Source organism: Agelaius phoeniceus, chromosome 15, assembly GCF_051311805.1.
Source record: "Agelaius phoeniceus isolate bAgePho1 chromosome 15, bAgePho1.hap1, whole genome shotgun sequence".
In the NCBI taxonomy this organism is placed as follows: domain Eukaryota; kingdom Metazoa; phylum Chordata; class Aves; order Passeriformes; family Icteridae; genus Agelaius; species Agelaius phoeniceus.
The window spans coordinates 4682152-4700401 of record NC_135279.1 but is presented as its reverse complement, the minus strand read 5'-3'; the positions used below and the strand labels follow the sequence as shown (position 1 = coordinate 4700401).

Below are 18250 nucleotides of genomic sequence, written 5' to 3'. Positions count from 1 at the left end.
AGCTCTTCACATGGCTTTTCCTCCAGACCCTTCACAATCTCCGTGGCCCTCCTTTGGATGTTCCCTAACAACTCTGTATCCTTCATATATTGTTCAGCCCAAAAGGCTGAAAAATACCTCAAAGCTCGAGTCCCACCATTAACCTGACATTGCCATCCACATTTCTCTCGTTTACCTTGAATTTCTATTTCCACCACGCCTGTGTTCAGCCCCCGGCTTTGCACACCCCCTGAGCACACCTGGGCTCACACACCTCCGAGCCACCTCCTGCTGCCCCAGCGCCTTCTCCAGTCCCTGCAACGAGGAAAACACCTTCCAGAGGAGAAACCCAGCGGCAGCAGCCGCGTCCCGGCTCTGTGCCAAAGGACAGAGCCACCCGGAGATGCCACCGCACCGACCGGGCAGGCGGAGACGGGGATGGGGACGAGGGCTGGGAGGAACTGGGAGGATGGGGACAAGAGCTGGGGATGCGGGGCTGGCCCAGGGGACCGTGCAAGGCTCCCCAGGGCACTGCGAGCGCTCCCAGCCCAGCGAGGGGCCGGGCCGGGCCGGGCCGGGCCGTGCCGGGGGAGGAGCGGGGCGGGCTCAGGTGAGCCCGGCCCTGCCCTCGGCCCGGGATGCGCTGAGCGGCCGGAGAGCGAAGGCAATGGAGCCGCTGGAGACGAACAGCAGCTGCAGCAACGGTGGGTGCAGCCCCGGGGCAGCGGGACTGGCCCGGCTCGGCCCCGCTCGGAGCGCCGGGACCGGGCCGGGACAGGACTGGGCTGGGTCCGGGGCTGGGTCCGGGTTCGGGGCAGCGCGGCCGCTCCGGCTCCGAGCCTGCCGCACCCTCGACCTCATCCCCTGGCTTTGGGGCTATCCTCTGTCACTCACTGCTCTGCTTTGGGTGGTTCTTTCCTCTCTTTCTTCTCTTTTTTTTTTTTTTTTTTTTTTTTTTTTTTTTTTTTTTTTTGAGGACTGTATAGGAATGGGGAAACTCGAGCAGCCGGCACCACGCTCTGCCAGCTCGAGAGTGCACGGAGAAGGCAGGAGTTGGGTTTTTTTTTCCCTTAAGGATTACTTAATCCAGTCGGTAATCACCTCATCCCGCTGCCTTATGCTTGCACCTTGTGGAGATTTTCACCCAGCCGAGGAGGCAAGTTCCCCCCTTATTCCCCAGGAAATATTTCCACAATCAAAAATGTTTTTCCTAATAGGAAAAAAAAGTATTATTAGGGAACCCTTGGAAACTCATCTAGGAAGTCACTGCTATTTTTTCCTTTAGAAAAACGTTTATAGCCAGTTCAGATCCAAAACCTCAGCTGTGTGTGCTGGGGCCAGGGATTGCAGCTACTTAAGATCTAAGCCAGGCTCCTGGTTCAGAAAAAATGTGGGGCCCATGCCCAGGCTCCTGACACTACTGGGAGCAGTTTAGCCATTCCACACTCCTGCCTGCAGAGACACAAACACTTGCTTTATAATTCCTATGTGAGTTCAGGGGAAAAAAAAAATGGAAGTCTTTTACTACAAAGAGACTTTTGTACCCACCTGGCTGCTCTGTTCCTCATGGTCACAGTCACACCATCTTTACTACACTTGGAGTAAAGATTGCGATAGAAAGATGTGCTGGGTGTGGTAGGAGTGTCAGAGGAGGAAGAAACTCAGCAATTTCCCACCCCCACACACCAACACACCTTGGCCAGAGCCACAGGGCTGCAGTGCTTTTGGTGTTAACAGCAGAACACTGCCTGCTCTCAGTCCCTCCACACTGGCAGGACTGGGTTTGCTTTAGGAGCTCTCAGGGAACCTGCAAATAGGTAGAATAAAACCATTGAACAGTAGAGGAAATGAATTGTCCAAGATGAATCTGATGTTGTCATATGACACAGCTCAGCACACAGAGTAGGAACAGATGCCCAGTTACAGTGTTGGCATCACTCCACATTAAACCCAAAGTTACAACTGCAGATGAGCTGGTAGGTGTGAGGATTAGTTGGCTGGAAAGCACCAAAGCCTTTGGATCAGCAAGGTTAAGTGTTGATAAGGCCTAGTTTAACTCCATAACATTGGAATTATGGTGGAGAGACTCTGGCTTATATATTTGGAAATTCAAATTATTTTTAGAGGTCCTTGTAGACTCATTCACTGTCAAAGAGATGCTTGAACTGCAGGCCATAAATCTGTCAGACAACACCCTGCTGTTTTATTTCCACGTGTGAGTAAAGAGGTGTCCTGAGCTCTGGGTGTTGTTAGGGTGACAGCATGGGTGGCTGTGCAGGGGGACACCTGGATGAGCCTAGGGGAGGAGGGACACTGTTGATAGTCATTAATTTGTCAGTGATTTGCTGTTCTATCTCCAAGGGTCTCTGATCACCCTTTCGTGCCTTTCCCACCGGGTCGTGTGCCAAGTGATCAGCAGTGCTGTCCCAGCTGACTCAATCCTGGACAATGGGACTTCAGACAGCTCCTGGATAACTCGGTTGGAAAACAACTATGGATTCTACATTGGCCTGGGCTTGGCTGTCTTCTCCAGCTTCCTCATCGGCAGCAGCGTCATCCTCAAGAAAAAGGGACTGCTAAGGCTGGTGGAGAAGGGAGGCACCAGGGCAGGTAAGGCTTTCATGGGGGCAGGAGGGGGAAGGACCACTTGTTCCTAGGAATACACACACAGTCCAAATTTCAGCGCTCCTGAGGCAAGGGGACACCTCTGGGTACAGTCAGTCTTCCATCAGCAATGTAAATAGGAGCTTTTGTGGATGCATCTTTGTGTGAGAGAGCCAGACAGCAGTGCTATGTGGGAGCTGAGGAGCTAATTTACAGGCCTGGCATTGAAAGGAGTTAATTTAAAGTCTCTGTATTGGAAAGGAGCTAATTTACAGAGCCCTGCACTGGAGGAGCTCAGCTAAGAGCAGTGTTCTCCTGCCTGGCACCACAAATAGCAAGGGAGGGTCCTGTGCGATCAGAGGTGTCCCCACAGCAGAGCAGTGCGCGCCCATCGCTCAGGCCAGGAGCAAGCAGAGTGCTCAAAGCTCTTTGAAAAGGGTCCCTTTGCACAAAGCTGCAGCTCACAGCCATGCCCCAGCCCAGAGCAGCACAGCCCTGACCCCACTCTTGCTCTCAGTGAAGCACCAGGCAGCTTTGGCACCAGGTCACCGAGATGAGGAGCTCCAGGTGCTTGGATTGCAAGAGAGTGTGAATGCAGGACAGACAGGCTCTGTGGGAGCTCTGTGGTTGCAGAAGGGATCCTTTGGAGCTCTGTTGCACAACAACCTGCAGATAACTTTCCTCTAGCAGCAGGCTCTCAGGGCGAGGCGTGTGTTTATGTGTACACACATATATATATGGATGGGCAGTGGTGGAGCAGCACTGCCTAGAGCAGGATTGCACTGTGGAATTGGACACATCCCATCAGCATTGCAAACATGCTCCAGCAGCAGGGTAAGTCCTACCTGGCAGCTGACCTACTTGCATAACTGCAAAACAGAGCAATGGTAATTAAAATACTGCTGCTTCCCAGTTCTGGCCTAGGAAACAGTTCTTAAATAATCTTTCAGATTAAATAAATATCACCATCCCCATTGTACTTTGTGCCCATATGGGGACACAGAGGCATGGAATGATGAAGTGACCGTCCAGAGACAGCCAGCAAAGCTGCCAACAGCAGCTGAGCCACCAGGCAGTCTCAGGTCCATCTCCATCCTCTGTCACTGGGCTGAACACACAGCTGCTGAACACTGATGGGTTTGCTTTTTGACATTATACTTGCACAATGAAATATCAGTCTGCTTCAACTGTAGATGTCTCTCTCCTCCTTCCCTCCATGAGCTCTTCCCACAGCAGAGCCAAGTGAGTAAAACAAGAGCAAACTCCTCCCTGTTTTTTAGAATGTTTAACATTCTGAAAGGAATTAGAGATTAATGACAGAAAATTGTAGCTGACAGAAAGAGTTCTTGGGAAAAACCCTGATCAAGCAAAAAGACCCTAAAACAAATAAACCAGCAATTTCTGAGGAATACCAGAGCATAACATTTGAACTTCAGCATTTATGGAGTGGTTGAGGAACCAGAAGAGGCTGAACTCTAGCAAAAGATTTTTCCCTGTGTCCTGAAATCTTCCTGTTCAACTCTTCACTGCCCCTTGTCCCATCTTGCCCTGTAATCTCTCAGTCCTAGGGTGTCACCCCTGCCATGTGAGCACATCACTTTTCTCCAAGGCAGGTTAAACCCTGCTGGTACTGACAGCTCCAGTTGGGTCAGATTTATCAAAAACATGGGCTCTCCCTGACCCAGCAAAATCAGGGGTCACCATGTCAGCAGGCTCAAACTCCTTGTGTCCAACAGCCTGTGGGTTAGGACCAGAATTGGATGAGCTCCAATTAGCTCCAGTCTATTCTTCCCTGTTCTTTGTCACACTCTTCCCCTTGCAATTTATCCCTCTCCAAAGGGACATTCTCATCTCTTGCTCTGAAGAATGTGGCTTTTAACTCCTGCATGTGCTTTTCTTCCCCAGGAGATGGAGGCCATGGCTACCTAAAGGACTGGCTCTGGTGGGCTGGCTTGTTAACCAGTAAGTAGGAGCTGTTTCCCTGGGTTTGCAGCTGCTTTTCCAGGGTCTGTCCCTGTGAATGAGGTGTGGAACAAACTGAGCATGGTGCTTAAAGCCTGTTTTCTGCCGAGTTCCCCCATCCTCAGCAGAGGCTCCTCAGGGAGAGGAGAGGCAGTGATCCCTGCAGGATCTCCCTCTCCATCCTCCTGCAGGACTGGCAGGACCTGCTAGCTCAGTTTTACCTGATCAAAAGCATGAAAAGCCAAGTTTTAATAGGGCAGCTGGCAGGTCTGCCTGTGTACCAGGCACAGGGCAAACAGCCTCCCCTGAGTGCCTGGGGGAGCAGGGCACTGCAGTTTCCTGCTGCAGCGCAGGGAGATAACAAAGGAGTGTTGTTAGTAGCACCTCCTTCCTTGAAAAAACTTGTTTTCCCTTAAAATCTTTATTTCCTGCTTGTATCTCCTAAAATTGGACTCAAAGCTTTACAATATCTCCTAAAATGGGACTCGAAGCTGCACAGAGAGAAAGAGATTTTAGAAGAGGCCGTTTCCGAGCCCTCTTTTCTGCCTCTCACCCTGGCAGCTGCAGCTCAAGGGGTCCCCACCTGGCTCTGCCCTCAGGGCTCAGGGACAGGGACAGCCCAGCCAGAGGGGCACCACAGCCCCAGGACAGGGTGTGGAGCTGTCCTAAGCCACCCCTGCCTCGTTACCCCCACACAGCCTGGCTGGCCTGGGGGCTCCTGAGCCCCGACCTGGCCAAGCCCTGGCACCCCCAGCCCTTCCCATGGAGGGGTTCCCTTCTCCAGGGGTCCTCTTTTAATTTGAAATAGATTTTCACCCACTGTCTGCCCCTGTTTAGCAGCAGGATGAACCCCCCAGCATAAAACCCAAGTGGCATCTTGCTGGTTTGCAAGCCCCCAAGGGGAAATGCAGAAAGTGCTCTGTAACTCACTGGTATTTATTTTTCTTGTGTTTGTTTAGTGGGTGGAGGGGAAGCTGCCAACTTTGCTGCCTATGCCTTTGCTCCTGCAACTATTGTCACACCTCTGGGGGCTCTGAGCGTGCTCATAAGGTGATTTTTGTGTCTGTAAATTGAAATTTGCCTTTTTTTTTTTTCTTGTTTGCCTGTTTGACTTGTAAAAATAGACTTGAAGGGATACTAATATGATTTATTCTGCCCAAAGTAAAAAAAGTCTTAGTATTTTCTAAAAAACATTTTAACAGTTGTCCTTTTTGAGGGATCACTTGGGAGCCATTGAATTAAGCAGCTTGCCCTTCTGGAAATGCTGGATGTGTAGAGCAACCACATGCACTGAAGGTTAAATTATTGCAAAGATCTGCATTACTTCATTCCTTATTCCAGCTCTTTAACCACTCAGGACTGGCGGGGTTTTAATGTTTGTTTGTTTTGTTTTGTTTTGTTTTTGCAATCAAGAGTACTAAAAATTTAAAGGGGTCAAAAATACCAGTCTTGTTTTCAAACTGCCTTTCACCTGCCTGTTATTTTATAATCTCTTAGAGTCCTCTCATGTTGCAGGGCTTTATATTTCTGGCTGTTCCCAAAAGGGCTGAAATCCTATTTCATTTCTTTACTTTTAAATAGGAGATTCCTACCAAAATACAATAAACTACTTAAGGGTTTATAGAAAGACTGTATTGTGAAATGCATAAGCAAACTGAGAGTTAGGACTGCTCTGGTGTCTTGCCCCAGATTTTTTTGGGCAACAACTAGATATTTTTGTAGATAAATCTGTAGCCCCAAAACTTTTGGAGTTTCTCTTTCTAATAGTTCTGATGATTTAGTTAAAATTAACATAGCTTGTTTGTTGTTAGGTTCAGGTTTTTTCTCTGTTGCACTGGCCCTTGAAGTAATTTTCTTGAGCACTAAAAGCTTCATAATGCTCAGCAGCTCCTGAATAATTCTGCCAACCCTGAAAAAATATTTCTGAGGACGTGCTAAAACATTCAGCATTTTTGCACCTTGCTGACACAAGAGCTGTGATCTACAGGTCACACCTGCACTCCTGCAGGTTCAGCTGTGATTGTGTATTAACCCACTGGAACCCAACTAATTTACACCAAAATTGTGTCCTTGTATCACATGGAAGCATTCTTAACTTTCCTAGAGTTGCTGCTCCTTCTTTGAAGGAGTGCAGAGCACCGGCTGATGTTTTTCTGTCTGGATGATGTTTTTCTGTCCAGATGATGTTTTTCTGTCTGGCTGATGTGTTTCTGTCCCATGCAGTGCCATTCTGTCCTCATATTTGCTTGGAGAACGGCTCAACCTGCTGGGAAAGCTGGGCTGCCTGCTGAGCCTGGTGGGCAGCACTGTGATGGTCATACATGCCCCAGAGGACGAGGAGGTCACCACTCTGGAGGAAATGACTTCCAAGCTGAAGGAGCCGGGTACGCAGCCAGCCGTGCTTTCCCTCTTGGGGCCAGGCACTGCAAAGCTCTCCCCATGCCCACTGCTGGGGTTTTGAGTTCTTCTCTCCCTCCTGCAGGTTTCCTGGCTTATGCTGCAATCCTCCTGGCTCTCTGCTTCCTCCTGATCTTCTGCCTCGCCCCCCGTTATGGCCAGAGCAACATCCTCATCTACCTCGCCATCTGCTCCGTTATCGGTGCCTTCTCCGTGTCCTCCGTCAAGGGCTTGGGAATTGCCATCAAGGGCTTCTTTGCTGGCCAGCCTGTGCTGCAGAACCCACTGACCTGGATCCTGGTCATCACTCTGGTGGCATCCATCACCACGCAGATCAACTACCTCAACAAGTCTCTGGACATTTTCAACACCTCTTTGGTGTTCCCCATCTACTACGTGCTGTTCACCACCATCGTCATCACCACTTCCATCATCCTCTTTAAGGAGTGGGTCACCATGACTGTGGTTGACATCATTGGGACAGTCTGTGGCTTCCTCACCATCATTCTGGGGGTGTTTTTACTCCATGCTTTCAAAGACATGGATGTCAGTTTTGGGAATTTACCCCAAGTCCTTCAGAACGAACAGCCAGCACCGGTCACCAGAGATGACAGGAACATCCTGATAGAGGTGGACAACTCCAGCATTGCTCCAGAGGACAAACCCAAAGTATTCATGCTCTACACTTAGGGGGTTACATGCAGGGGACTGGAGGTTGGGTGGGTGATCTCAATATTCCAGGTGCCAGGGAAAAATTTCAAAAAGGAAAAGCAGAAAATAAAGCAAACAGTGTCTTTTCCAAAGTCAAATCTTTCTCCAGGCTTTTGGACAGGATGTCTGTCATGATGTGGCAGCAAGGGGTGTGTTTAATCCTCTCTGGGCCCTAATACATGCAGCCACTGGAAACAAAAATCCTCTAGAAATATGATAGTGCTGTAACAAAGCTCCTCTCTGAGGCCCCTTCCCTCTCTTATTCTTGGCAGGGCTGATGTTTACCCTTCACTCCTTCCCCCGGGTGGCCATTGATGTCTTTGTTTCCAGGCCTTGATGGATCATTGATTAGTGCTTTTTGTCTTTTTTTTGTTTCCTTTCTAGACACTTGCATGAACTCTAAAATAGACACCGGCGTCTGGAGAGGAGGTGAGAGACAAGGACTGATCAGTGCTACTCAGACTCTGCTCATCCATGTTTAATCACTTGCTCTGCAAATAAGGGGACAAGAATATTGGTGAATATGGGCAAAACATGGTGAATTTTGCAAAAGCTGCTCACTCAGGCTCAGGGCAGGACTCAAGCCATGAAGTGTTTTCACAGAGAGATCTTTTTCAGCTTTTGGTTTTTTGTGAGGTGCAGGAGTTTCCCTGAACCAGTGTTAATTATTTTCATGGGAGTCTTGTTTGAGTTTTTTGGGTTTTTTTTTGCCAGAGCAGCTCTGGTGCCCAGGCCTTGGTGAAGTTGCTGGGACTGACCCAGACCCCAGCTGAAGAAGGGCAATCCCTGCTCAGACTGGGGAGCTCTGGCAGAGTAAACCCCATGTCAAGAGAAACTCTACCACTGACTCCAAGACTTCTTGTGACAATTTTTTTCAGTCTGAAAGACCAAGTGGCTGTAAATAGAAAGTATTTTTTTTTTCTCAGGAAATATCTTGAGCTTGGAAAACCCCCCAAATTCTTTGAGCCCCATAAAGTGTTCTGCTGTCCTCTGAGATGCTCACCAAATTATACCTGGGTGTGAGCATCATTGAGTAAATATATTGTGGGGCTTTGGGAGAGAGGACAATGCAATCTCCTATTTTAATAACATTTCAGTGCTATCTTTTTGGAATGTGGAAAGGGAAATAAAGGGTTTTTTCGAAATAAAAAAAAAGTTGCAGGTGGATCTGAAATTTTTTCATTACTTCATCTTACAAGTATAGCCCTAAAGGATAAAGAGGCTGAGGGACAGCTGAGAACAACAGAAAGAGCATCTGGAGCAGAGTAAAACTGCAGCGACCTCCTTTGGTGGCAGAAAATAATCCAAGTCACTCACTCCAGCTTTGGTTTTGGCATCCTAATCAGTGTGATGCTTGGTGCATTTTATTTTAGAAAATGGCTGTAAATGGGACTCATCTTTCTTCACTCCAGAAATGCATTTCATTAAAGCAATCCTGCCATCCCTGGAGAAATGCCATGTAGAAAATGAAGATTTGAACTGAGGTAATGAAATAATAGACAGTGAAAGAGTATTTGTTAATGACAACAAACAATTTTTATTAAAACTAGGCAAAAGGCACAATGAATTGCATTCTTCAAGTATTTGCATAGATGCATAGAGAGCATTGTTGTAAACCATTAACATGTGGACATAGGAGAAAGTGAGATGCATTTGCTATAAGTTCTCCCAAGTAATATTATCTTTCAAAAAATCAGGTTTTACCATCTTTAACTCCTCCTGCAGTTCCCCTGGTCTCAATCACTTAACTTGCACACATGAAAATTTAAAAGGACTTACCAAAAACTACCTTTTGGAGATTTTTGTGATATTCCAGCAATAAAGTTTTCTATTAGAGTTTGGGCAAGTCCAGTTGTTCTCTGAGCATTGTGTGTCCGAGGGCATTTTTTGAAACCTTGAACCCATGCTCACATGAAATTCAGTGAAAATAATTTTAGTGATTTTTAGTGGCCATTTGCTGAAGATCAGGAGCAGAAGTGCTGCTGCCCTCAGTGAGGGCTCAGCTATGAGATCAAGTTCTTGTGGTTGAATCAACAATTACAGTGTTTGTACAGTCCTGCTGCACTGTGAGCAGCCAAACCTGCCATTACATACCAAGAAACAAGTTTGGGGGTTGTTTGAATACACATTTTTGAATGTAATATACCCCAGCTATTGAAAAAGACAAAGATTAGAGAGCTATTGTCTTTTACTTGCCCTGCCTTATTTCAGAAGGAAGTTTTTAGATTGGTTTGTTTTCCAGGCACATAGAAGGTAAGAAAAAGTCTAAAATTGGTAAGATAAGGAATAATCTGTGAGAATTTCAAGACACACCATGTGAACTGTTTCCTTGTGGAGAAAGAGGTAGTAAAGTTGTGAAAACTAATGTGACTTAAGTCATCCTACAGATACTTATAACTACTACTACATATAACTACAAATTTAATGAGTTCTTGGGGTTTATCTGGGATTTCTTTAATGAGTAGATCTTAGGGAAAGAGAACCAGCAAACAAGACTCGTTTTCTTTATGCCAATAATACAGTTTCTCACATGTGGAGCAGCAGTCATGCTCTTTGAGGATTTGTCCATATAAATCAGACACAAGAGGACTGTGGTAACTGCAGCTCCAGATTTCCCTGTGTTCTCCTAGGAAATAATTTCAAGGAAAAAAAAAATCTGGCATAACAGAAGGTCTTATTTTAAAATCCTGAGGAAAAAAAAAATTCCAAAAAACACATACAAAAGCCAAACTATTATGAGAAGAAAAAACTAAATTCATAAGGGAGGGTCCTCAGGGTCAGAACCATCAGCTGCTTAAAGTGCACACAGACAGCTCTCTCCATCCATGGCCTGCAGAAAAAGCCTGGAGTAAGAGAGCTGCCCTACAAAAGCACCATGTGTTGTGTTAATAGTTCAGCTGTCTCATCACCTGGGCATTTCCAGGCAGGTTTATCAGTGGTCTGGGGAGCAGACAGCCCATGCTGAGTTACACACATCCCCTGCTGCCGGTACCGCGCGCCGCAGAGGGGCCTCAGCACTGCCTTCTGCTGAGCCTCCTGCTGGCCTTCTGCTCTGCATCTGGGCCAGAGCTGCCCTCTCGTACCTTCAGGGTGTCCTAATGACCTGGACTGGAGCTCATGGGCCGTGCTGGGGCTGCTTTTGGGATTTACAGCACCGAGGCAAGACAAGAGAATGGTTGCAATGTTCCTGCTGAGGAGGGTTACATGGGGAAAATAACGAAATAAAAAATAATCCCCTCTGCTAAAGCTGGCCACAATCCACAGTGGCCCCACAAATTGTAGTTCCATGGTTGGCTCCCTGTTGGGGCCCCACTTGCCACCCCCTGTAAACAGAGAATAAACTGAAGAATGTTATCACCAGCTGCTCTCCCCAGAGGCAGTGGGTTCTGTATAGCACCAATATGCTGCTGCAGCTGCCTGGGGGGGCTGAGGAAGCCAACAGGGCTCACATGAAAGCCCATCAAGGCCAGCACCTGCACTCACAGCTTGTTCTCCCTGGTAATACTTAAGTAACTGATTAAAAACACGTGGAAACCCCCATCACCCCCCATCCCTGCAGTGGATATTGCACAACAATATTTAAATACCGTACAAACGAGTCATCCCTACGTGGAAAAGGCAGAGAGGGCCCAGCTGAGCCTGGCGTGTACCTGGGGCACCCCTGGCATGCCTGGTGAGTCACAGAGGGAGCAGGGCTGGGGCAGGAGGAGGGGAACTGAGGCACTGTCCTTGGCAGTGAAGGTGTGAGAGTGGTTTTGGTGATGAAGGCCAGGAACAGGCTGCCTCAGGAATGCCCACGGGAGCCTGGCTGTCCCACGTGCAAGCTGTTCACTGCTCCAGCTCTCCAGGCACCAACACCCTGGGTGAGATGGAAAAAGGGGGAAAGAAGAGGAGTGAGAACTGATGGGAGAACAAGCACCATCCTTGCCCTCTCCTGGAGCTGATGTTAGTCTGTCTGCACAGCCTGTCTGCATCCACAGCCCAGTGCATCACATGGGAACTCTCCCACAAGCAGGTTCCTGCAGTTTTCTCCATTTCCCACAGCTGGCTTCCAGTATATTGCAGGCTGGAGACACATAACTGTGCTGTGTGGAGTGGAGATGTTTTGTGTTTGCAGAGCACTGAACTCAGTGCCTAGAAGTCCCTTATTAAGTCCTGTATTCAGGATATTTTATATGCAACACTCCCTGCAGAGAATGCATCTCCTTAGCCACAGCTAGGGAGGCTGGAAAGAATTTTTGTTTTTTACTGGAATCTTCAAGTCTTGTGTGAATCTTCATGTTTTGCTGCTCTTCACTAACACTTCTGGGTCCCACAGCCCTGGACCCCATTGCTCTGCCCCACTCACACTAATGCCTTGCCTGAGGAAGTGTTCAGGGCTGTGGAGGACTAAATTCACTGTTTTGCTCAACTTCTTAAATTCTTAATATGAAACAGGTAAAAACAGAGACCCCTGCAATAAAGGTGACCAAGCCACAGCCTCTCAGCATCCACCCCCCTGTGCTGTGCACTAGGGTGTTCTGCAGGCTGATATTCCCTTCAGAATGTTTTTATTCCCCAGGGGTGAATTCCAGGTGGTGCTTCCCACCACCCCTCCCAGTGCCTACCTCTGCCACAGGCTGGAGGTGCCCAGGGGCTCTGCTGTGCCCAGGGGGCAGTGGGACAGCAGGGCTGCTCCCCTGCCAGCCTCTGGACCTGGATGGGATGGGATTCGCTGGCAGAGCTCTCTGGGGTGGCCGGGGCCTTGAAATATCCTGCAGAGGAAAAAAATTAGTTTTGAATTTAAACCTTAAGTTTTGGAAGTAATAGGTAACCTGTGTTCCAGAGCCTTTTTAATTAGTCACTTTAACTGATGCACTTCATGGCTGGAAGCAAGTTCCACACACATACACTCAGTGTTTGTTTGCCTATGCAATGCCTGTAAACACTATATATGTGCATGTTCTTGTGCCCATACAAACACACACGGACCCACAAGCAGTTATTATTTGTTTGTGCACACAGCTGTCCCCAATAGGATGCTCAGAGCATTATATTTTCCATTCATCTAATGAATTTCAGTGGAAAGCATGTCCCAGGGGGAGAAGTTACCCCCACAAGAGCCAATTGCCTGTTGTTGCTCAGGCTCTGTGCTAAGCTGCTGCCTTACAGGTGCTGATTTAACAAACACAGCTGCACTCATGACTTGGAGGGCACCCAAAACCTCTGCAGTCTCCTCAGACTATGCATAAATGCAGTGCTTGATGGCTTGGGGATCTATTGCTCTCCAAGGATCTTGCCCTGTGACTCCAGGAAGGACAAGGCAGACTAAATTCCACTGACTGCCAGGTCTGAAGAGCTCCTATAGGAATAGCAAGAGAGCAAATCTGGCAGATGCTGCAAACATCCAGGAAGGCCAATGCAACAAGCAAAAAGTGACATTAATTATTTTCCCTTTGTCTTGCCCAACTCGTGGCTCTCCACTAACCCAGAAACAGCCAGGTTTGTTGTGGAAATCCTATGAAAAGTGTTCCACCTCATAAGGGTGACTGAGATAAAGAGACTGGATGTGTTGAGGAGGGAACACAAAGGAGATCATGGGGAACTTGTCAACAAGCAGCTGGGAAGGATACCTATTCCTTACTGACAGCACTCAGCTTCCTGCTTTTGTTTTAGTTTTCTTTCCTGCTGAAGTGCCGGCTGTTCACAGGAACAATGGACTAGAAACAAACCCATTCCCTAAGATTTTGCTCCACAGGGTTTGTTTTCCTCTATGTCCTTCAGAGAGAGACTGCATGGGAACCAGTCTCCCCCTACCTGCTGTAGCTGGCCCTTTGCTTCTTTGAGGGCCCCAATATAATAATATTATTTTGCAAAATGGGTTGAAGTCAGTCTGAGTGATTTACCATCTTTCCAATAAGAATGTGGGGTCCATAGTAAGTTTAGAACAGAGCTGCCAGCAAAAGAATAAATATTTCCTTTTAGCCTTCAAAATGACCTCGTGGACAGGAAGCTCACATAAGATGGGGTCAGCTTGGGTCAAGACTAACAGTTCCCCCAGGGTGAGAGGCCTCACCAGAACAAACCTGCCATCAAACAGCACCTACAGGACAGCAGCACGAGTCCATACCTGAGAGGTTGGAGGTTTGGGAGCAGGGGGTGCTGGCCTGCTCGGGGGTGTCCTGTGGGGAATGTCCTTGGGAAGCTCCGGCCCCATGGGCTGCCCCCTGCTGCAGCTCTGGCTGCCAGGGAAGGGGGGTGGCTGCTGCCTGCTCATCTGGAGCCCTGGAGCTTGCTGACAAGGAGGCTTGGGTGGGATTTCAGGGAAGCCAGTCACCTGTGCAGAAAAAACCACAAACCCTCATGTATTTCCACTTCATGCCACCCTTTGTACTCGCTGCGACACTTCTGAGGATCTACATGAGGTCTCTGAGCCACAGAGTGGAAAATATTGCCTGCAACACCCGTATGTGTGTGTGTGTGTGTAAAACCAGTATGTGTGTGTGTAACACCAGTATGTGCGTGTGTGCAACACCAGTATGTGTGTGCAACACCAGTATATGTGTGTGTGTGTGTGTGTAAAACCAGTATGTGTGTGTGTGTAAAACCAGTATGTGCATGCGTGTGTGTGTATGTGTGTGTAAAACCAATATGTGTGTGTGTGTATGTGTGTAAAAACAGTATATGTGTGTGTGTGTGTGTGTGTGTGTAAAACACCAGCATGTGTTGTGTGTGTCTGGTAGGTGTTGGTTAGATGGACTGGGACAACCTGGGATCATGAGGCAGAAATGGAAATCAAGAGAACAGAGTAATCCAGGCATCAGTGTGACACTTGCAAATAAACCCAGGGTTTGCCATTTCCCCAGTTTTGAGATGGGGGATGTGACAACAAAGGATTCAGCAGGAGAGACAAGCAGCCACAGGAGCCTGGTCAAATGCCAGCTCCTGCCTTTGAGGAAATCTCCAGGAGCAGGTGCTACACTCAGCTACCACTGACTTTCAGCCAGGGGTGACGTCTGCCTCCTTTTCCCATCCTTTGATAAAACCACTCCCTAATTCCAGGGAAATCCCATCCCACACCTTGGGGCAGCTGCATCTCTGCCCTGCAGGTGGAAGGACCCTGCCCCTACCTTCCTCTGCTGCTGGGGGGTTCTCAGCTTGAAGGCAGGGTTTGCATGCCCAGTTCCAGAGGTGTCACTGACAATGAGAGAAAGAAAAAGAAGGGTGTTAATGTCTTGATATGTTTTCTCCTTTATTTTCCTGTATTTCCTATTTTATCTTCACTGGAGTGAAAAAATGAGAAGCCAATAGTGACTACCAACAAATCAATTTAGTGACATTCCTCACAGCATTTGCAATGTCTCTTCTGCCCTGGCAGGAGGGGGAACAAGGAGACAAGGCACAGCACTGACACCTTACCTGAACTGAGGTGTCTTCTTTAGAGAACAGATGGTGAATTTACTCCAGCATTTCAGGTAATAGAACAAAAAGATTCCTGTGAGGACGAGAATGGAAGCCAGGATTGCCAGAGCTATCACAACTGCTGAAGAACCTGAGGACAAGAAAATGGAGTTTGTTAAATGGAAAACTCTCTGCTCCCAACCAGCTCAAGTCCTTCTGAAGTGGCCCCACAGCAGAGCTGGTCCCTCTCACCTTCAGGCAGAGGGGGCCCACTGTCCAAGCTGCCTCCTGTCCCCTCCTTGTTGCAGAAGGGGGGGGCCCAGCCCTGGTCACAGTGGCAGTTCTTGTTGTTGTTGCACACCTGGAGTGGGAAGATTGAGAGATTCAAGTGGAAGCTACTAAGAAACCTGCAAGTGAAAACAAACTCAGGCCTTGCTGAACTAAACACTACAGGAGACACTCCAGTGGGAGCTGAGTGCCTGGAAACTCTTTTCTTCAGGGAGTGGAAGCAATTTGGGATAAACTGCCCTAAATGTTACTTTTTTCTATGTTTTTTCTTTAGTATGTCTAATACTTTTTATTCAATCTGAACTGGGCCCAGGATATTTTTCTTTAAGATTACTCTTTTTTTTTCATTTATTGCAATTCATATCCCTCCTTAAATCCTATGTCAAAGGGACTTTCATGAACCAGAAAATGCATCAAACAGGAAAAAAATATTCAAATTGATGGCTAAGAAGTCAAAGTCCAGAGCAAATCTAAGGAAGGTATCAGAACTGAGCTGAACAAGCAACCACAGAAGAATGGAAACCCATCCTGTATCAGCCTGGAATGGAGATGAAAAAGAAGACACTTACTCCACGTCCATGGCACTTCTTGCTACAGCTCTCAGAATCAAAGATGATGGACATGTTCTGGCAGCGCCCCTCAAAGCAAACCTGCACAGAAAGCATCCAAAAACTCAGTGTAAGCTCTCTGGGTTAGCTGCCACATCACTGCCTTGTGCTATCTTGTGACTTGGAAATACAACTAATTAACTCCCTGGGCAGAGTAACAGGAAATTAATTAACCTGGTACCCAAGCAAACTGTTAATCACTACCCCAAATCCCAGCCCTTGGGAATCAGAGAGAAGTGGGAGCTCAGCTGGCCACAGCTTGGCCATGCCCATGTGGCAAGTGTCTGAAGGGGCTCTCACAGGTCTTTGGTTCCAACTGTGTCTCATCCTTAAGCAAGACAACTTCAACCATTTAGCAAATCCCAGATTTAGCACTGGCCCTGAACTTCATCTGGCAGAGACATAAAGCCTTTGGTGTGTGTCCTTCTCCAAAACCTCTTAGGAATTATTTTTCCAACAAATACAGAAACCTCCTAGAAGACCATTAGACATAAAAAATTAATAGCTTGACAACCACAAAGCACATTCTGGGTGGAAAAGTGATACTCTGAGCCTCCCCCAAGCCACTCCAGGCAGAACTGTACCTACATGATGGCTCCCACACTTTGTTCCTGTCAACACCAGGCCAGGGTCCAGCATCTCCTTCTCCTCGCTGTCGGATCTGTACACGTGGGTGCCCCGGCAGCGCTGCCTGTTCACAGTGGTGTCTATGGCCACTGCATTGGGCTGCAGGGGTTTGAAAGCTGAGCTCTGGCACTGGATCTTCCCACATTTAGCATCTCTGATGTCAAAAGAAAGGATAAAGTGATTATTCCTGGCTTGCTGAATGTTTGCGGACATGAGTCCAAATGTAAATTAAAGCAGCAGTGCTGAGTCACTGTTAAACGAGGGATTCAGCTGCACCCCAGAAAAGAGGTTCAGAGCAAACACAGCATCCAGCCTAATCCCTGGAGGAAGTGTTTGCTCCAAGAGCTCTCTCTAGATTTCTTTTAGAGCCAATGGAGAGAAATATCAGTGATGAGATCATGCACCTCCCCAAGAGTTATCTGATGGATACTGATGGTACCACCCCACAGTCCCCATGGGTGGGGGATGTCCCCATGGATGGCTCAACAAAATCATCAGAATTACGACTAAAAAGTTTTGACTCACTTATAAAGCTACAATTTATCTTATGGATTTAAAAAATCCCCCTCTTCTGTTGCTTTGGAAGAATACCAACTAGATGTTTGAAAATGGTGAGCTGAGAGCTTCAGCTGTAAAGGCTCCAAGTCCCACAAAGATGCAGCTGGTTTCCCAGAAGGCAGAGGGAGGGAGTGAACCAATGCATGGATCAGTTTTATCTCCTGGCCCATAATTTTGTAACATATAAAAACATCTTCTCCACTGAGCAACCCTGGGCTGCCCCTCTGCTTTGTACCTCATGTCACATTTCCTGTAATTCCCGTAGATGTCCTTCCCACAGTTCCCGTAGATGTCTCCAGCAGCATTGACCTTCTCAAAGCAGGCATCAGGTGCTGGCTGTGCTCCTGCATGGGAGAGACTCAAGTGGCTGCTTCATCCCACCCCATGCCAACCACTCACTTGTCCTTTTTCTGGAATGGTTGGAGCAGGGGAAACTTTTTGCTGCCTCCTCCACGTGAGTAAGGCAGGAGAAAAGGCTGCTCAGACTCTGCTGCTGACAGCAGGTATGGAAGGTGCTCCTGCCTTGCTCAGGGTGAGGAACAGCAGGGTGAGGAGCAGCAGGAGCAGAGCATTTGCTGGTTCAAAGGCCAGCAGGTTGTGACTTGCAGGTCCCAGACACCTTGGAAATACTTGGCAATGTGGTGCAGGCAGTGTCCTTACCAGGCCCCCAGAGCTGCACACACTGGTCCCTGTAGGTGAGGCACATGCCACTGTAGCAGTAAGCCTTTCCTCCATCACAGGCAGCCCCATCCATCTGGTAGGAGTTGGGGGGGCAGAACGGGGACTCGCCAGTGCAAAATTCTGGGAGGTCACAGAGTCCTGACCTCTTCCTGCAGGGAGTTCCTGGGGACATCAGCTAAAAAGAGACAGTGGGGAAAACCCAGAATTATTGCTTGGCTCCTCTGTGGTTTCATGTCTGTAGATAAGGCAGAACCCTGTGTGTGTCACTGTGTCCTCCTTGTCTGAGGGTTTTTGAGGTCAGCAGTGACTCGTGCCTCTGGGACTTCATTAGCTGGGGGAACTGTGTAGAATACAATTAATGACAATTAATGACTGCATCCCTTCCCCAGGTAGCAATGAGATCATGCATGGAATGTAAGGCTGCCAGACCTCATGGGGACACTGATCCATCTCAC

At 48.0% G+C, this 18250-nt stretch overlaps 2 protein-coding genes across 2 annotated transcripts in view; one reads left to right on the top strand and one right to left on the bottom strand.

Annotated features, from left to right (window-relative positions):
• The first annotated feature begins 448 nt into the window (after positions 1–448).
• On the top strand, positions 449–9272 carry NIPAL4 (NIPA like domain containing 4). The gene is made up of 7 exons (XM_077186599.1): positions 449–683; positions 2341–2589; positions 4489–4545; positions 5505–5595; positions 6769–6929; positions 7028–7611; positions 8038–9272. The coding sequence occupies exons 1-7, from the start codon at positions 449–451 to the stop codon at positions 8047–8049; spliced, it is 1389 nt and encodes a 462-aa protein (XP_077042714.1). The 3' UTR covers positions 8050–9272.
• ADAM19 (ADAM metallopeptidase domain 19) overlaps positions 9173–18250 on the bottom strand; it is a 32379-nt gene continuing 23301 nt past the window's right edge. Inside the window, exons 14-23 of the mRNA XM_054642617.2 lie at positions 17775–17970; positions 17350–17458; positions 16518–16710; positions 15891–15971; positions 15286–15394; positions 15052–15184; positions 14763–14829; positions 13763–13969; positions 12261–12407; positions 9173–11512 (exon numbers count right to left, since the gene is read on the bottom strand). Of these exons, the coding sequence (XP_054498592.2) occupies positions 11438–11512; positions 12261–12407; positions 13763–13969; positions 14763–14829; positions 15052–15184; positions 15286–15394; positions 15891–15971; positions 16518–16710; positions 17350–17458; positions 17775–17970 (1317 nt within the window). The 3' untranslated portion in view covers positions 9173–11437. The remainder of the gene's footprint in view (positions 11513–12260; positions 12408–13762; positions 13970–14762; positions 14830–15051; positions 15185–15285; positions 15395–15890; positions 15972–16517; positions 16711–17349; positions 17459–17774; positions 17971–18250) is intronic.

Coding starts and splice junctions, on each gene's coding strand:
- NIPAL4 (XM_077186599.1), top strand. CDS start 449: ATGGGGACAAGAGCTGGGGATGCGGGGCTGGCCCAGGGGACCGTGCAA. Junction 684..2,340: donor GAACAGCAGCTGCAGCAACG/GTGGGTGCAGCC, acceptor TCTATCTCCAAG/GGTCTCTGATCACCCTTTCG. Junction 5,596..6,768: donor GCTCTGAGCGTGCTCATAAG/GTGATTTTTGTG, acceptor TGTCCCATGCAG/TGCCATTCTGTCCTCATATT.